A 19163-nucleotide genomic window follows, 5' to 3' on the forward strand; every position below is an offset into this window, starting at 1 on the left:
CAAACATCTAGCTGTGTGATTATCCCTCCAATTGTAGAACATACCGGCTCTTCGCTGGTACACCAGTATCACACAATATGACTTGGGTCCTTCTCGCTGCCTCCAGCCTTCAGATCACGCCCCGTACTGCGATGCCTTTTCCGGAGCCTCGCCCAATACTGCTGCATAGCCTGGTAGTCCCAAATAAACAAAATATAGGAACAGAGAGTGACTGGAATACACAAGATAAAAAACCACCAGAATTTTACAGCATTCTGGCCCAGGAGATCAATGTTCATCCCCAGTAAACTGGAGCTAAACGTAAGAGGAATGAAGAGTGTCGCAAGCAAAGTCAACTTCTTGAGTCGCTCGGATTGCTCGATTGCTTTGCGAGACTCCGCAATTGTAGCTTTGTTCATTGCCAAGGTTATACCTCGAGTGCACATGTTCGACAACTCCATGCACCGAACATGGAGCTGTGCATAATCCTCTAAGAGGCCTTTCGTTGTAAAAGCACTCTCAGAGCTATTAAACCCAAAATTTCTCGCCGTTTCGGTCTCTGGAGTCTGCCAACGTATACCCATGCCAGATGCTGGCGACGTAGTACTCTTCGGGCCCGGAATGTCCAACCTAGGTCCGTCCAATGCTTGATTACTGCGCTCAGCCAACTTGGAGAGTGCACGAGTGCTATCGTTCAACTGCTGCGCATGTCGGTTGAGAATGTGGAAGAAGTATTGAAGCGTTCCCAGCAACTCATCCGCGGAAACCCCTTCAGTTATGGAGTTTATCTGAGTTTCAATTTTCGACTCTAGGAGATTCAAAAATTGCACCTCGGAGAACGCCGCATGTGTGAACAGAGAAATGCACATTGCAAGCGGATCTCGAGGGGCACGACGGGCTAGATTAACAAGCGCGACCAATGAATCGTATTGTAAGGGCAAAAGGGCAGTGCTTTGCTGGACTTCTGCGGAAGCTTTCAGCTCCTGATCTAGGCGATTGTGAGTGGTTCGAAACGCCATTTTCGGATGATGTTGGAGAACAGGTAGTGGTGTAGCCTGGGATTCGAAGTGACTTGTCCATGGTCCCGGAGGAGATTCCTGTAAGGGTCTACCCTGGTCCATCCAAGCAATAACTGGAGGCAGGTATTAGCAAACGTTCTCGTCGTTGGGTATATCATTGCCTAGGTCTTACCGGTCCAGCCTTTGCCTGTCTTGGCGATACAAAGTGAAATCCATTGTTCAACCACGGAGAAGGACGAGCATATAGTGGAGTACTCGCGTACCAGTGAATCTCCGCAGCAGACTCTGGTAGAGCCGAGCTGTCGCATCTTGTATTTCCTGAGTTCAGCGGAATGATGTGATCGTTGTGACTGGAGGTCCTGTCCGCCGAAATCATCGCGATGAAGGAGAGTGCTCACACACAGTCGAATGATGTTGTTAGAGGTGCTTGGAAGGGATGGAAAACCGTACGAATGTCTGTGGATGCTTGCGCAGAGGAAATCCATATGTCGCCTAAAGAATTCTGGATCGATATTGTATTTGCTCCCAATGGCCGACACCCACGACGGTGATATGGAGCCTCGGATGAAGACAATTTGCCCCGAATCGCTAGCTGGGACAGACGTATCAGCAGAGAAGACCGCGTGTTGCTCTTGTCTATATGCTTGCACATCCCACTTTCTCTGCGCGCTGTTATAAACCACCACTAGATCGTGAGGATGTTCAGACTTCGAGGCGAAGCGAATGGCATCATCTTCCAGTTTCGTCGACTTGAAAAGGCTACGATCTTGTAGCATCCATTCTCTGGGGTCGGTATAATTGTTTCCCGGAAAGGCAGAAGTATTCGACAGCCGCCTTGAAAGGGAGAATATTGCCCTCGTATAGTTCTCGGGCGTAACTATTTGCACATAGCTCAAATCAGTTATGGTTCATTCCTTGTGAAGTGCTAGAAGAGTGAGGCCTTACGTGCGGGCTTTCTGTGCTGCATGGTCTGTCATGCGCCACTGGGACCTGATCCATGGGTATAACGTGTCAAATTATAGCATTCGTGTAGCGCTGGGGGATTTAGCAGTGATTTAAAGACAGAGGCTGACTGGGGGCTGCACGCGATCGTCAAGTACGCTTTCCTTTTCTTTCAAGTCGGCGCGCAAGTCACAGATGAGGCCACAAATCGGTCCACACAGGAGCTTGGGCTAATGCACAGTGCTCTATGAATATGATTAGCTTGGGCGCTCGAATCATCGATTCGTCGCCTAAAATCCAGTGGTTTCAGAGGGTACCTAGGTGCTCTTAGTCTTCACCCGGGTTCCTCACCCGGGGCCGCAGCCGCTCCAAGCGTCCAGAGGTCTGCGGTAACAGGTGAGCTTTCATTGGTCTACGATTTGGCAGCCAGCATCACTACAGCCTCACTACAAAACCCTGGGTATTTCATTTTCAGACGTGTTCTTCGAGGACTTGCAGAGGAAATGTAAACTAGAGGGAGATCGTACTAACTATCTCAGATGCACGAGTAACTACTGTAGTCGCGAGAACGACAAAACGCCGAGGGATCTCCGGAGACAAACCTAGGGTTACACTGGGATGCGTGCTGATGTCTGATGCAGCACTTCACTCGGTATAATCCCATCGAGACCCCTATATTGCGTCTTTTCAATTTTGCATCTGCTACTCCAGGGTTTTGGTTTGGAAGAGATTTCGTCGCGGTCTTTGACAGTTCCGGAGTCTGGCCTCGATAGGCATGATAGTGACAGCGACAGCGACAGCAGTGGATAATCATAGCAGAGATCACAGCATTGCCCGATATCTTCTGCGCTAGAGAGAGCCGCCTTCATATTCTTACGGTCCCAGCGGTGCTTCAGATCCCAACAGCGCTAACCATAGCCTCATAGATTGACCAGGGTTCAAGGAAATATTCGCCGTGGTTGAAGTTGTACTATTTTTACAAGTTGCCGAAGTCAACAGAGTACTAACAGAAACTATTATAAGTTACACTCAGATTGGAGACAGCCTGGGCCCCCAAGCCCTCCACGAACTTCCTCACCTCATCCCCCCGAACCCCGCGCAACAGCCATCTCAATTCTCAACCGTCCCATCCGCGGTAAGCAAAACATACTCAGGCACACCCGCCTCAGCCGCCCCCCTTGCAACAACCGCAACGCGAGCCGCCGCCTCATCAACCGTCCGCAGTGAGGCAGGACACCGTCCGCATCCATATCTTCAGTATTACAGTCCACGGCGCCGGACGCAATAACCTGCCCGATGGAACCAGCAAGCTCGGCCTCGTCGCCGGAATCATTTTGCAAAACGGACGGTCAGCGGTTTTGTGGGGAAACTGGCACGGACGGCGGCGATGTGCGGCTACCGCGGTCAGATCTTAGGATTTCGTCAGGACGGCGTGGCGGACGCCAATCGATGCGGCGATTTGCATAGGAGGATGCTGTGACTGCTGGTGCGGTTGAGAGTGAGGCTGTTATGTTGGCTGTTGCGGCGTCGTAGACGTCTGTTAGATTACCTAGGGGGGCCAGGGATGTGGAGGGTGCGGAGACGGTTTGGCGAGGTTGTTTTGGGATGGAGTGCTGTTTATTTATGGTGGGTTGATTTGGGGGTTTTCCAATTAGAATATTTATTGGAGATTGGAGTACGGAGCGAGTTACCGCATATATACTGGCGTAGCGATACATATCTACTGTGGTACACGATATTCGACGTGTCGAATGAGTCTTTCTCAAATAGGTACGGGAGAGGCCCTGTGGAGATCGGATGGTGGAGATCCGTAACTAAACTACCGATGCAGATCGGATTCGAGGCAAGGCAGACAATGGGAGAGTAGTTGGCTAGGGTACATTGTACACAGTCCATGGTAACTGCCCCTGTCTCAGACTGGATTACATCCATGTACGACAGTCTTGGGAGCTTTGGCGCAAGGGATTCACGGTATGGGGCGTCTTTTCCTTTATGATGGAAATACGTTTACCAGCGTCATTACTTACACTTACGCACATGTGCAGGTTGAGATGATTACGGGAATGTTGATCTGGGGTCTGATTGAGGAGAGGTGAATTGATCCCACAAGGTACGCAGTACTACAACCAGGTGAGCCGAAAGGGTAACGGGGTAATACAACTATACACCCCGGAGGCTGACGGGGGTGTTTCCATTGCTCCATTGGGAGAAATGGAGCTTCCATGCAGCTGCGGAGAGGCGAAAAAGCAAGAGGGGAATCTACTCAGGACATGAGCACTTTTTTGTTTGTATTCAATAGATGAATAGAGGCTTCCTCTTGAATAGAAACAGAGATGGAATAACCAGGAGATCACGGGTAGTTAATATGTACAGAATTGGCCCCGTTTCTCCCTAAAAGGAGTAAGAGTCCACTAGTAACAGGATATTTCATTTATTTCTTTGCATGAGGGGCAAACAAAGCTGTGGCATTCCTCAGGACAGGGAAGAAAAAATAGTCAGCGTCCGGGTGATTGGCCGTCATTGGGGATTCGTTTCTTGGAAGGAAGAATGTCCCTCTTTTAGCTCCTTGGTTTCAGCTCTTTCACAGTACTGTGTAGTTAGAGCGACTAGTTACACAGTAATAGAGCCAAACATTAATTGTCCGATCACACCCGCTTCGAGGGGAAAGCAAAGTCTGGACTCGGGAGTCGGGACCCATTTCTCCTCACGGTATGTGTATTGTACGGATATATTATATGGGTATTTGAGGGTATTGGAATTAACGTAGTTATGAAAATAATGTATATTAATAGGGACGGATCAGAGAACAAAGCGTAGAAAAAGAAATGCAAAAGAAAAGGGATCTGAGGGAAACTAGTTTACAAATAGAAGAACAAAAGGCCCTGAGACAGAATGACTTACGGGGCAATACTGTATCGGAGTCACAGATACATACAGTCCTGGGAGTCTACACCGAGATTAAGAGAAATCATGACAATTTCTATTGATAACTACACTAAATTAATTGATACAGTCCTATTCATGAATGAGAACAAGTCAATAGAACTAGCGAAAAGAATGAATTCAGAGTGCTACAATACAAAACATAAAGTACCTAGTACAGGTACATGTACTCGACCCAACGCCCATCGGGATCCCCTGTAATTTTACAGGGAATCGCCGTCAGCTCTCCCCACTCTACGCTTCTTGCTCATCGCCCTCTCTCTCTTCTCCTCACCTTCGTTTAATCTTACTCTTACTTTCTCTCACTCTCTCTGTACCATTTGCATTCACACATTCTGCATTGCACAGTCATAATACTTCCGAATCACATCCCCGATCTTATGGCGTATGGTTCAACCTCACTCCCTCGTGCAGTTGGCCGCCTGACCTGCAGCTCTCACGCTGCCATCCGACCCTGCTCACAACCTCGAACTCTTTCCCCTTCCCCCCAGTCCTGACCTCTCCTTCCTTTGCCACAATGTCGACCGGTTTCGAAATTCCCACCACCGGGCTGTCTCTCCATCTCGGGGATCAGTCCGGAGATTCCTCCGTCAAGCCAAGTCAGATCATGCGGCTGAATCTGGTGCAGAGCACTCTCGATGATCTGATCCAGACCTTGCGGAAAGATCAACCGGCTCGAGTCCGCTTGGGAAAACACCCATCCATTCACTACGGGGGCAAGTCCCAATCCTTCCACGCGTACCCCGAAACACACCGATCCGAAATCTACCGCTCCTCCGATAAAGGGAATTTGTATTTCACAGGCGTCCTGAGCCACAGTCTGGAGGTGGAAAAGGCCCAGACTGATACGGCGGCCACCGACCAAGCCCTGGCGGAATTGGAGGAAAAGTTGAACGCACACGAGAGAGGAAAGGAGTCGAAGAAGACTCATATAATTTCCCACCCCGATGAGCTTCGAGTCTTCCGAAACGCTGGAGTAGGCCACACAGGTCCCACGACCAAAGTGGAACGGGAGAAGGGCCGGATCCTCAAGACTGCTGCCAGTCGTTCCCTCACGGCCAGTCCCACCTTGGGCGCTCACAGGTCTCCTTCGCTCGCTCCCTCTTTTGCCATGACTCCAACATCCGCTCCTGTCTCGCAGAACAAAGACCGTGAGAGGCTTGAGGCCCTCAAGGTTCCCTTCATTCATTTGCTCGCCGTTCGCGCCGTCTCGGCCAAGTTCCTCGCGCGCCAAACCCGCTCCACCATCCAAGACTGCACCGCTCTCGGCGAAAAGTTCGGAGTGTTGAACCGGATCAACCCCGAGAAGTACGATCTCAAGGACAAAGTCTACAAGGACCTCGATTTGTTTGGCTTCAATTACACCCCGGAGGACCGAAAGGAAGCCATTGAGAATTCCATCTCTGCCTTTGATCGTATGCGCATCTCTCGATCCGACAAACTGTGGCAAACACTGCTCCCCAAGGCTGAGCGAGGCAAAGGGAAGTGTTTGTCTCGACTGAACCTCCATACTGGTCCACCCCAGAAACCCGCCAAGACCAACAGCGATGACTCGAGCAAGGATGACACCGACCGCGCCGCAAAGGGACCCGCGACCGCGAACAGGACTACTTCGGGCAAGGGTCCGGCCAAGGATACCACCAAGCGCTCCGCCAAGACTAAGACTACCAACAGCACTCTCACCGGACGGGTCACCAAGAAGACTGGCGGGAAGGCCCCGGTCAAGATCGACAGCAAGATCAAGTCCGCGGAATTTATCCACAGTTCCGATGAAGACGACGATACCGACATGCCGGACGCGCCTCCTCCGGCTCCGGCGCCGAAGCAACCACCGAAGGAAGACAAGCGTGTGCCGTCCAATCCCAAGATCCAGGCCCCAAAGAAGGCACCGGCCAAGCCTCGTACCACCGAGACTGCTTCCCCTGCTACTTCCAAGGCCAAGCCTGATGCCTCGAAGCCTAAGGTCGAATCAACCAAGCCTGCTGCTAAGGTCACTGCCTCGAAACGTCCTCCCCCTCGGCCCTCTACCTCGCCACAGAAGCCGTCTCCCCTCGGCTCATCTCCCCCTGCCAATGCCTCCGATTCAGCCAGTCGTAAGCGATCTGACAGCAATAACCAGTCCTCTGGCTCCTCCTCGTCTTCGCCTCTTATCACCCAGCTGGCGAAAAACAACAAGCTTACCCGTGCAGCACCGGCTGCTGCCAAAACTGCCCAGCCGAACGGTGTGACTAAGACTACTCCCACTGTCAACCCTCTGAAGCGCAAGGTTGAGGCCGACTCCCTGTCCGTGCCCCAGGCCGGACGTCCCACTGGAGACTTGGAGGCCAAGCGACGCCGAGCGGCTAGCTCCTCCAGCGGTGGCAGCACCGGAAGTGCGTCCCCGCCGATGAGCTACGAGCTCGCTCGACAGCAGCTACGGGAGAAATCCCAACAATTCAAGAATTACTACACTAAGTACCGCAAGCTGCATGACTCCCTTGCAGCGAACCCCAACCCCCGCAGGCGGACATGACCCGGCTGCAGAAGCAGCACAATAAATTGCAATCTATGAAGGAGGAGATCTGGGAGGAGGATCGCCGGCTGCGCAGCGGCCTTCATTCTTGATTTCACGTTTTCACAGTTCATCCAAACTCATGTAACATTTACCTGATACCAGATGGCATCGCACATCGTGCCAATTAAGCCGGGCGTTTTTCATGTTTATCTTTCATCAGCGTCGAGCTATTCATATTCATGTTCCCAAATACAATCATTTTTACAATTTCATCTTTTGTTCCTGCGTTCGTAGCGATCTCATCCTTAAGCGGCGAGAGACTTACCGCCCAACACAATGGATTTCGATATACTTGAGATTCAAATGTTAATGAGGCATTCAACACGATATCTAGTTAGACTCATTTCAAGTTCCATGTCATTGTAATGGATTATGGAACCGATTCCCGGTCGATCTTCGATTTACCGGGTTACCCCCAGGGCCCAGATCGACTAAACAGCCTTGTGCTAGTCCCAATTTGGTTGGGTGGATTCCTTCAACTAGGCGGTGTAGCACGTGGCAGTGTCACGAGATTGGCGATTGGCGAATCACCTGCACGTGACTGAAACAGTGGACGTCATTCCATCGCTTGACAGACTAGTCCCAATTGAGTTTAGCATCAGAGCTCATTCGAACTTGCTGGCTCCGAGGATCATACATGGCATAATTCACCCTACAGAAAATATTACGTTCCATGTTGCACTGTCAATTCCAGGAACTCTCCATTCGAACCCCATTGAAGTGCATATTCTAAGCTCGCTTGACGATGACGCCCCCGGCCCGTGGACGGGGGACTAGCCAACGCAGCCCGACCGTCTTGGTGGGACTGCCCATCAAACCCAACAGCCACAATGAAGTTTAACTAACCCATATGTCCTAAATACAGGTCACAGATTCCCGCGACCAACCCACCCAAGTACCACGTCGCCGCCGCTCGCCCGCAACCCGCTTCATCACCGTGGACAACGTCCTCCAATACGCCTCCGACGTGCCCTCAATGCAGCAGCGCGGCCCACCCCCGATCTCGCGGTCCCGCCGTCTGGCCTCCGCAGCAGGCCTCATGACCGGCTCGAGCAGCGGAAGTTCCAGTGCCGTGGCAGGATCCAGCGGTTCTATGGGCCGACTTGCCGCTCAGCCGCGCCTCCCGCCTCGGACAACCAAGGTCAGCGAGAAGCTGGTGCTTCTGCCTGATACTGGCGAGCTGGAGGAGGGTGAAACGGAGGAAGAAGATGACGATGATGTCGAGGGTGCGGATCTTGTGGATGAGGAGCTGGTCGCGCGTCTGGCTAAGGAGAGGAAGGTCGACCCGGAAATGATTCGACACCAATTGCTTATGTCTAAGCGGCTTCGTGGTGATTTCGGCGTTGATAATGATCTTGCGCCGCTACTGGCTGAGGAGGAAACTCTGCGGAAACGTCGGATTGGCCCTGAGCGCGCGAAGAGTTATGCTGAGAGACTGCCGAAGGCGCGACGGACGGAGAAACTTGCTCGTGTTACGGCTTACTGTACGGCGCAGGCGTATAAGATGGGGTCTCTGGCTGCTTTTGTTAAGGAGCAGCATGGTGGGCGGACGAAGCTTTATGATGATTGTCTCTACACGGCGTATCATCTGCCTCTTTTACCTGGTCATGATGGTTATCGTTTGCGCAGCAGTCCCGTGATCAAATACCCCGGTGGGAAGTCGCTGTTGGACGAGGAGATTGAGCGAAATGAGTTGCGTGATTATCATGACGAATTCGGTGTCGAGACGGAAGAGCATTCGGTTGGTGGACGCAATCGTCCAGAGGAAGAACACCATTATGAAGCCTCCCCTCAACAATCTGACCTTGATTCGCGGGGTGATAACCGGGAGGACTTCTTGAATCGTATCAGCGAGGAGGTTCGTGGCGTTGGTGAGAATGAGCATGCTGTCAGCTCCAGCTCCAGCGTTGAGGGGCTGCAGCGTATCCCACCGCTACCGCAACCCGATGGCACTGATGACAGTCGACAACCTTCGCCTGAACCTGCCCTCCGTCGTCGCAGACATAGCACAGACGACACCCACGCTTTGATCCGAGAGCGTTCTTCCCCACCCCCGGCTCCTCCAGCTTCCCTACCGCAAGCGCCAGCTCGCACGTTATACAATGTTGCCGAGATGTTCGTCTTCAGCTACGGTGTGGTAGTTTTCTGGAACTTCACCGAGCGACAGGAGAAAGATCTGCTTGCAGATCTGGCCTTCGCTACATCCTCGGCAACAGGCATCCCCATCCCTCTGGCAACGATGCCTCTCGACGAGGAAGATTTCGAGACCGAAGAGTTCCATTTCGAGTACTCTACTGCGATTTCGCGTCCGCGAGTCTACAACGATATGATCACTCTCCGCAGTGGCGACCACATGATCAAGCTCGCTATCAGTCACGGCATTGCCCAAAGCACCAAACTATGTTTCTTCGAGGAAGTCATGGCTCGCCAGATGGCGGATGCCAAAGATGTCCCCCGACGACTGGCAGTCACCGGCCAATTAGGCATGAAGCGCGAAGAGGTCTTCCGAATTCTTGGTCGACTATTCAAGAGTCGTGTCGAAGTCAACCTTTGTAAGCTCCAAACCAACACATTTTTCAACCCCTAACCCAGTTACCACCGACTGACCATCATTATCCAGCCTCCAACATGCTCGACGTACCCAACTTCTTCTGGGAAAGCGAACCAACCCTCTACCCCCTGTACATCGCCGTCCGCGAATACCTAGAAATCAAACCCCGCATCCAAGTCCTGAACGAAAGATGTCGCGTCTTCCTCGATCTCGCCGAGATCTTATCCGACTCAATCGCCGACAACCGCACTTCCCGTACGTCTTGACCCTCTCTCCTCTTTCCCTCTTTCCGTCTTCTCCCCTTGAATCATCTTTGAATGCATCAAACTGACAACAGAGCAGACCAAACATGGATAATCATCATCCTAATCATAATCTCCATCATCGTCACTATCTCCGAAGTTTTCCTCCGCTTCGCTCTCCTCCACTCAAGCCAGGGTTCAAGTACTCCGGCTAGTATCTTTGCCCGAGCTATGGGTCGATCCGTCACTCCGTCCCCGTCTTCGGGATGGGATGCCTACTCTTCCGCGCCGCCTGGCTGTATTTGTCCTTCGCTCGCTGCCGATGGAAGTGCGGGTATCGGTGTTAGTGGGATGTTAGGGTATTAATTTTGAATTTTGGTTGACATGGTTGTTATGGCGTAATTGGTGTTGTTGGGTGAAGGGCCTTGCACAGATTCTAGTTCGATACATATTGTTATAAAATTGTTCGGTTCAAAGTTTGGAGTATTGATTCTGATTTCTTTAGGGATATTGGTAATTTTGCTTCGGTGATAGATAAATGGGAGACAAGAGTGACCTAGGGCTGTAGGTTTCTGCCTGAGTATAAGGTTGGTGATTCTAGCATTCTCGGCCTTGAAAGAGATACCTATCCTTCCCGTCTTTGAAGACACTTACAAAGAAAGGGACCAGAGGGGCACAGTGGGAATAACAATCCCCTAAATGTCCACTATCTCGACGTACCTAGGAGTCAATACTTGGACGAGGTCGATGTCGGCAGTACCTAGGTAGATATGCCCTAGATATCCTCAATCGAAAAGGATGTGTCGGTCCGCAATATCACTCTAATCAACAGACACAGCCCATCAAAATCAGTTTTGGACCTTCAGACAAGTCACATCAACAAATTACCATATCAGGCATGGAACCCTGATCTGTGGGGGCGGGGAGCTTGATGCAAGTCACGAACCCACATGGCCCGGGTGATTTCCACGCATAGATCTGGTCGATTATAATTTGAAGGAGTCGTAATTTTAAGACACTAAGAGGCAATCTAGAACGTCTAGAATGTTCTGACCAAATCGCATAATGGCGCGATTGTACAGAAAGGAGGTGCTGGGTTTGCTGGGGGAAAATGCAGCGATGTGGTTGGTCCGCGGCGACTCCGCGCTCAGGCCAGCTGTCGTTCCAACTGGGTCTGAACTCTGAACACCATTCCTCCTTTTGTCTTTCGTCAATTCCTATCGCTGCCATCGCATCTCTCAGTTACAGGTGAGTTGTCTCAATCCACTATCATTCTGAATGAGACTTGAAGTCTTGTAATTCTTGTTGTCTCATTAACTGACTTTGGTTCCGCGTGTCAGCCTTCAAGATGCGTTTCACGTCGCTCGTCACCCTCCTCCCTGCCCTGGCCTTGGCCCAGGAGCAAGTCCCTCTCGCTGAGCGTGTGCAGGGTTGGTTCAACCAGGTCAAATCCTACGTGCCGACACCAGCCCCCGTTGCCCCGATCGAGCAGCTGGCGCAGAAGGTCAGCGAGAAGACCGTCACCCCGGTCTCCTTGGACAACTGGCGGTCGATCCTTACCCCGGCTCCCCAGCCTGAGGATTGGCTGATCTTCACTACTGGTGGTAACAAGACCTGCTTCGGTCGCTGCGAAAAAGCCGACAAGGCGTTCAAGGTGAGTTGATGTCTTATCCTCGACGCGTCCTTCTGCCGAGTTCCCCAATCTCTAACGTTGTTTCGCATTACTAGGAATCCGTCCTTCTATTCTCCGCCGACCCCACCTCTCCTCACCTTGGATACTTGGACTGCGAGGCTAACCCGGTCCTGTGCGCCGCCTGGTCCGCCAGCGCTCCCTCCGTCATGTACTTCCAAGTCCCCAAGGAGCAGCCCGCTGGCGAGGAGCGCGCCCCTACTCCTCTTTACAACATCTACCTGAACTCCACTACCGTCACCCCCGAGACCATCTACCAGATCCACTCCAAGAAGACCTTCGAGAAGGTCCCAGCTCACGCGGGTGCTCTCCACCCCGTTGACGGCTGGGTCGCCAAGTACCAGCTCAACATCCCTATGGGCTACGTTATCTGGGCTCTCGGTGCTGTTCCCAGCTGGCTGTTCATGATCGGTATCAGTTTCTTCAGCCGTACCTTCATGTAAGTGAAATGAATCTGTCGTCTTCGTTTGTGACCAGGCTAACATCTCAATTAGGAGCCGTCGCATGGGTCCTACTGGAAACGCCCCTCGTGCTCCCCCTGCCGGTAGCGCGAACTAGTCTTAGTCCTTTGGGCTATTTGGGTGTTTTGGGTTGTATATAATCGGTGGTTGTGTATCGTGACGCGTCCGATATACCACCTGGGTTGGGTTGCGTTCTTTGTTGGGCCGATATTTGTCGGAGATTGGGATCTTTTCTCCAGCTACCTTTTTAATCAACAAAATTCGCGACATTCGAACGACAATTTTAGAGCAGGTTCACCAAATCATTACTAGTTTTTGAAAGTACTTCCTTACCCAGGACACTAGTCCAGTTTTCTCATAATTTTCTCATAACGATCCATGTAGTGGTGCTCATGACTGATTCTCAGCCGGCAAGAAAATACGTTCCAACCACTCATATGCGCGCTGCCCAAGGCCCGGCTGCGACCTGCCATACATCATGCTCCCAGGCGGCCCAGCCGGGAGCCCAGACAGTGATCCAGCCCCTGTATGTACCTGGGTGTCCCAATCTGAGCGATTCCATTCGAGCTCTTCATTGTCTGACTCAGTATCATGCAGGAGGTTCCATGATGATAGTCTAGAATCGGAGTCTGAATCCGCATGGGAGGGGATCGTTTCTCGTCTTCGCCAAGGACCTTCTAATATAACTGGAGGACGAGTGTCAAATCTGACCCCCTTCCTCGGGACTTTCAGCTTCGCGCTCTTATCCTTTGATTCTGGATTGTTCCGATGCTGACTCGGTGACGGTTTCCTGCTCCGAGGTTGTGCGGAAGGCGGGACGTCAGCAAGTATCTCTTTCGCCTGGGGCTTGGTATATTCCCATGATTCGTCGACATAGAAATCCAACGTTTCCTGCAGAAGCTCTCCTTCGATATAAAGGCAGTCGTCCTTCACATGGAACGGTTGCTTGTATGCTAGCAAGACTTCAGGACGAATCAGATCTTTGTCCATCCTGACCCATCCGCACCCGTCCGGTGTTCTCATAAAACACTTGGTGTGAGCATATAGCTCTCCATTCCATACGCGGTGTTGACGTGGTGGTGATCGGATGGATGGACGATGTCTGGTGTATGAATCAAGACTATGCCGCGCCTCAGAGCGAACAGACGACCGCTCGGCATTAGATGGACTATCTTCTTCGAGCCATAGCTTAATCAACGGAATCGAATCTCTGCTGCGAGAACGGGTTACTCGACTCCTTCGTGTCGATAAATCACGGCCTGGCATTCTAGACGATGACCGGGACGTTACCCTCGTGGTCCACGTTGCTGGCCCAACCTCAGATTCACTGGAACTTTCAGATAGACCCAACTCAGACATGGCTCCTGGGGTCGATGCCTTGGCACCACTTAGGGGAGATCCTGGTAGCGACGTCTGCTGTACACTCTGCAGCCAGGGATGGCGCAAAGCTTCTTCCGCAGTACCCCGATCCCGCGCCATTGCTGCCATGATGCATTTCAAAAAGGAAGTTGCATCTTGACTGATCTGACTGTGACCTGCGCAGAGCATTTCCATGCTCGAGTCGCCTCTGGCATATTTCAGAAGGTCATTATTTCGTGGAAAAGGTAATTTCCCAGTCAAGATGTAGAATGTGGTCACTCCAAGTGACCAAAGGTCTACTGTAAATGTATAACCGCACTCATCATCCCCGTCGACCTCAAGCATCTGTTCGAGAATTTCCGGTGCAATATACCCCGGCGTACCGTTGATTGTCTTTAGCACGGTCGTGCCTCGCTCGACACGCTTGCTGAGTCCAAAGTCGCCGATTTTCACCCACCAATTTGGGCCTCTAGTGACGACAAATAAGTTCTGGCAGATGTCAGTCACAGTGCAATCCCAACAAAAGTATACTCGTCTGTCCTCACCTTTGGCTTCAAATCCCGATGTGCAAATCCATTGTCATGCATGCACTCAAGACCCTCCAGAATCTGGCACACTATCTGCTTAGCCTCCTCTTCCGCCAATGGCTGGTTGAGGTACTGCTGGAGATCCCCGTGTCTGATGTATTCCATAGCAATGAAAACCGATTCCGGGCTCTCAAACCAACCAAACGACCGAACAAAGAAGTCATCATACTAAATCGCGTTAGCACCATCTCGCTCTGCAATCCATCAAGGATATTCAACGGCCGTACCCGAGTATGCGAGAATTTAGCAATCGCCTCTAACTCCCGATTATATTCCTCCTCTTGAAACCCCACAGTTTCCTTCCTAATCTCCTTCACAGCTCGCAGCCTGCCAATCCTCCCTGCTACGCACTCCTCCAACCAAACAACCCCAAACGATCCGTGTCCCAAGCGCTTGGACTTGGTCCATCGTTCTTCCTGTCTTTGCCGCCGGGAGCGCCGCTTGCCTGGCACAAGTGTCGACCCGAAAAACGTATGCGTTGTACACTCGGAAGTGAACTCGGTGGAAAGCTTGGAGTCTCGCACGAGATCGGAGATACGGGACATGCGGGGCACGGGCGTGAGCGTGGGTTGCGGATGCGATATTGTCATGTACCCGACGCCGACGGCCATAGACTACCGAATCCAGTGTATACGGGTGTCATGGGATTTCAATCGGAATATACTGGACATGAGAACATGGCACTGCGTAATGGAGAGTTCTATCTCCAACCTAGCTGCTGCAGATGGCACTCAGCCGTATCGGGGCCCTGCAAGAACATGCGTATCTTGGCGGCCCCAATTGGCCAACGCACACGGCGAAGAGACCTGCATGTGCATGCGTACTATGAACAATTGGGGACTCACATTGAATTTCCCAGCAGTCAAGGGCGACGAGGTATGCTTTGAAAGAATGGGAGGATCAGCCTCTCGAGTCTCGCGGATGTATTCGAGATTTAAAAGTTTCGGTAACTGTCACTCGTACCGTGGATCGCTCTACCCCGGATTATCCCCGCAAAGGATAAATGGGTCGACCCTGCTCTCCTATCAATCCAATCTACTGTCAACATTGTGACAGGCACCTCCAATAAATCGAAAATCAGTCCAACTAAGGTTGATTTCCGTTAAATAGTCTTCGTTATACCACCGCCCTTCCCAGCCGCGTCTTTTACACCATTGACCGGCTATGGCTTCCAATATAGGGTCCTCAAAGCCGAGAGTCGCATCGCATACGCTCAAACGATTTCGATGTGGACACTGTGATTGGCGGTTTGCTCGACTAGAACACCTGCAAAGACACGAGAGAACACGTAGGTTCCTACATCCAAATAACCGTGTTGCGCACTGACGCAGGTAGATACGCACGAGAAGCCCTTCGGCTGCTCTCAATGCGCTCGTGAGTTCTCTAGAGGGTATATATACTGGGGTCGCAAAGTCATGGGCAGTGCTAATACATTGGAGTGACCTGCTGGTCCGCCATGAGAGACTCAGTCATCCTGGATCAGAAGAGAACGGTGAAAGATATACTCGCCCAGCCAAGCGCTCGCGACACTCTATAAACACTGGAACATGGACGCAGAATAATCAAGCGGCAGAGCAAAATACCGATGACTGTGATCCAGAGCGTTCGGCTAGTGTTGGTGCATCAGTCACAGAGATTGAGAATGGTGATCAGTCTTCTAGATCGGTTTATGACGGCTCAAGCAGAACCAATGGGACCACTCAAGAACAGATGAGCAATGTATCGCAGCCTTTGTATCAAGGTTATCTCAATACGCAACAGTTTGATGACACTGACGGCCTCTGTGCTGATTTCTCCACTCAGTTTGAAAGTCTGCTGAGCGATTCATTTCAAGATCTGGCAGCCTTCATGGATAATCATACTCCATTCACAGAGGACTTCGCTTCATTCATATCGCCCCCACAAGAATTCGCTCCGCCAGACCCCTATCACAATTCTGGCTCCAACCGGTTTTTGGGAGTAGAATTGAAGGCGGATGAGGCGGACTCATTCTCAAGAATGGGGTCACGATTACCCTCCCTGCAACCAGAAGAGGACATACCACAAGCTCCTCAGATTGATCGGGCCCCAAATCTCTTTGAAGGAGTTAGCACGAAGACTCGCGACATTTTCGTTGCTAAGGTAGAAGAATTTGCATCAGTCGTGCCTGAAGTGTTCCAACTGCCCTCTAGGCTAGCTTTATCTAGATATCTCACAGCCTATGTCAAGGGCTTTCATGAGCACATGCCGTTTCTTCATATCCCCACAATTTTGGGGGAAACATGCGCCATTGAACTGATACTGGCCATTGCTTCGATCGGGGCACAGTATTGCTTCGAACCCGAGAAGACAGTCCAGCTGTTCCACATAAGTCATGCTATTGCGAGGGAGCGCATAAGGAGACAAGACGCTCTCGTAATATCGTCAAATAGCGCTGGCCTTGATCAGCTGCCCACAGAGTGCGCCAACAGCGAGACCAACGGCCACTCTGCCCAATCTGAGCAGGATACGATACAGACCGCTCAAGCCCTCTTACTACTCATGGCTGAGGCAACTTGGTCGAAGCATCCGACAATTTTGCGTGAAGCTCTCGCTATTCAGAGTATTCTGGCAACCCTCGTCCGTGACGATGGCCTCAGAAGCCCAGCCCTATCAGAAAATGCCACTTGGGAGACTTGGGCGGCATACGAGAGCACCATAAGAACGAAATGGATAGTGTTCTGCTTCTTTAACTTGCACACCATAGTCTACAACATCACTTCTCCTATTCTGAGTTCTGACATGGATGGCATGCTATTGCCCTGCCGTGTTTCAACATTCCGAGCAACAAACGAAGAAAAATGGCAAGATCTGATAACCAAAGAGCACCCCATTTGGTTCAAAGATGCATTCTCTCTCTTATTCCGGGACGACTTCAACACAACTCGCATAAAACCAAATTCCACTCTGGCCAACTACATCCTCGCCCACGCCTTGATCCAGCACATCTACCTCATCCGCGAAGTCACCCGCCATCGCCACAAAGACATCCCTGAAAACGACATCGCCTCCATCGAGCATGCGCTAAGGAACTGGAAATCCATGTGGAAACACACTCCATATTCCAGTATCGACCCTTCAAACCCCGCAGGCCCAGTCTCCTTCAACTCAACTGCCCTCCTCCGCCTAGCATATATCCGTCTCAAGTCTCAACGCAGACATAGGCCCAGGCCGCGCTCTGCACACGCGAGATCCAACACAGATATCAAACGCATTTCTCAACGCGCAGATAATCTCGCGCACACCCAGGCTTTTGCGCGCCGTCTTGCATGCGGCGCATGCTTTGAGCATCCCCATTCGTATTGGAGTTCATCTTGTTGCGCAGACGCAGACTTTCAGATGGTCGATTCAGCATTCCCTAGCCACGCTCGAATGTGCTTTCTTGTTAAGTAAATGGCTTGAAGCGTTGTCATCGCCCGAGGCGATTCTGAGTGTCACTTCCGGCGAGCATAAGATGGTCATGCTGGTGAAGACAATGTTGGATGAAACGGACTTTGCGGTTCCTGCGACTTTCTCCGTCGCTTCCCCGTCTGGCATGAAATTGTTGTCTGCTAATGTCTTGCGGGTATGGGCAAAGGTTTTCCATGGACCTGCTCAGGTTTGGGCTATAGTTGACGTTGTGCGAGTCTCGCTGAAGTTGTGTGCGGATTTGGTTGAGAACACCTAGAACAGCTTGTATCTACTATTTTATTGCCTATCTACATTCCGGTTCCCTCATCCCACATACTGTCTACACCCCCAACATGCAGGTGACAGATTCCTTCAAACCTGAGCCTTACCCCCCAATTCCCTCTCCATCTCACCATTCTCCGCCATCTCATTCAAAGTCCTCTCCGCAATCTTCATAGCATCAACCCCAGCCGGAACCCCACAGTACGTAGTAGCATGCAGAATAGCTTCCCGAATCTCAACCTCGCTCAGACCGTTATTACGAGCGCCCCGTATGTGGACCGCCAGCTCCGGTGCGCGGTTGAGAGCCATCAACATGCCGATGTTGAGTAGGCTGCGGTCACGGCGCTCGAGTCCAAGCCGTGTCCATGCGTACCCCCAGCACCATTCGGTGACGAGTTCTTGGCCGGCACGGGAGAAGTCGGTGGATCCGTTTTCCAGGGCTCGGTCGACGTATGTGTCGCCGACGACTTCTCGGCGGACTTTGAGGCCTTCTTCGAAGAGGGTTTTGTGGAGGGAGGTGAGGGTTGGGTCTGTTGGCATTTTGGTTGGTTGTGACTGTGAGAGGAGAGACTTGTGGTTGGAATGTTCAATGTGGTTCCTGGCTGAAGGGAAAGGACGAGATGATAGAAGGAGTTTGAAGGGACACAAATGTATTCTATAGCTGCGTGATCGGGGTAATTGACGGGATATCTAATGTGTTAGTCGTCTCATAGTCCCTTGGGCTGTTTATAGACCCCGCACGTCTTGCCCTTCCCCAATATTGGGGAAACGGGGAAGAAGTCTCACTATCTACACACATTAGGATGATTCACCCAGTAAGTATTGTTTCGTTAGTACAGATCCGCATTGGAGTCGTGCATCAGGCTTATGGGTCTGTTTTAGGTGCCTGGTTTCGTGTAATCTTCACAACAACTGTGGAATAGTGGATCGGTCGATCTGAATAAGAGCTTCATGGTGAACATGAAAGAATACGAGATACAACCGCTACAAAGTATCCACTGTACCCTCAGACCAAGTTGAAGTACTTGAAACTGGGCCCACGATCTGTCGAAGCCCACAGCTCCGGTATATCAGACTCTCCCCCTTCACCTATCTTAATTCTGGCATCATCCTTCCAATTCTCCCTCCGAAGCAGTCTGGGCGTCC

General features: G+C 51.4%; 7 protein-coding genes across 7 annotated transcripts; 4 read left to right on the plus strand and 3 right to left on the minus strand.

Moving 5' to 3' along the window:
• Positions 1-68: 68 nt before the first annotated feature.
• Positions 69-1965, minus strand: N7515_005391 (uncharacterized protein; the record flags this gene model as incomplete). Its single annotated transcript, XM_056666135.1, has 3 exons — positions 69-1111; positions 1171-1875; positions 1944-1965. The coding sequence occupies 3 exons, from the start codon at positions 1963-1965 to the stop codon at positions 69-71; spliced, it is 1770 nt and encodes a 589-aa protein (XP_056519731.1).
• Positions 1966-5400: 3435 nt separating this feature from the next.
• N7515_005392 (uncharacterized protein) lies at positions 5401-7395 on the plus strand (the record flags this gene model as incomplete). Its single annotated transcript, XM_056666136.1, has 1 exon — positions 5401-7395. The coding sequence occupies one exon, from the start codon at positions 5401-5403 to the stop codon at positions 7393-7395; it is 1995 nt and encodes a 664-aa protein (XP_056519732.1).
• Positions 7396-8182: 787 nt separating this feature from the next.
• Positions 8183-10596, plus strand: N7515_005393 (RMD1 family protein; the record flags this gene model as incomplete). Its single annotated transcript, XM_056666137.1, has 4 exons — positions 8183-8236; positions 8303-9989; positions 10058-10243; positions 10331-10596. 4 exons carry the CDS (start codon positions 8183-8185, stop codon positions 10594-10596), a joined length of 2193 nt encoding a protein of 730 aa, XP_056519733.1.
• A 982-nt stretch (positions 10597-11578) lies between these two features.
• On the plus strand, positions 11579-12478 carry N7515_005394 (uncharacterized protein; the record flags this gene model as incomplete). Its single annotated transcript, XM_056666138.1, has 3 exons — positions 11579-11884; positions 11959-12359; positions 12415-12478. 3 exons carry the CDS (start codon positions 11579-11581, stop codon positions 12476-12478), a joined length of 771 nt encoding a protein of 256 aa, XP_056519734.1.
• Positions 12479-12771: 293 nt separating this feature from the next.
• On the minus strand, positions 12772-14938 carry N7515_005395 (serine/threonine-protein kinase; the record flags this gene model as incomplete). Its single annotated transcript, XM_056666139.1, has 3 exons — positions 12772-14229; positions 14286-14495; positions 14555-14938. 3 exons carry the CDS (start codon positions 14936-14938, stop codon positions 12772-12774), a joined length of 2052 nt encoding a protein of 683 aa, XP_056519735.1.
• Positions 14939-15693: 755 nt separating this feature from the next.
• N7515_005396 (uncharacterized protein) lies at positions 15694-18012 on the plus strand (the record flags this gene model as incomplete). Its single annotated transcript, XM_056666140.1, has 3 exons — positions 15694-15701; positions 15767-17644; positions 17736-18012. 3 exons carry the CDS (start codon positions 15694-15696, stop codon positions 18010-18012), a joined length of 2163 nt encoding a protein of 720 aa, XP_056519736.1.
• A 95-nt stretch (positions 18013-18107) lies between these two features.
• Positions 18108-18557, minus strand: N7515_005397 (uncharacterized protein; the record flags this gene model as incomplete). The annotated part of the gene is made up of 1 exon (XM_056666141.1): positions 18108-18557. One exon carries the CDS (start codon positions 18555-18557, stop codon positions 18108-18110), a length of 450 nt encoding a protein of 149 aa, XP_056519737.1.
• Positions 18558-19163: the final 606 nt, after the last annotated feature.

The sequence above is a fragment of the Penicillium bovifimosum genome (assembly GCF_028826915.1).
Source record: "Penicillium bovifimosum strain IBT 22155 chromosome Unknown utg000005l_segment0_segment0, whole genome shotgun sequence".
In the NCBI taxonomy this organism is placed as follows: domain Eukaryota; kingdom Fungi; phylum Ascomycota; class Eurotiomycetes; order Eurotiales; family Aspergillaceae; genus Penicillium; species Penicillium bovifimosum.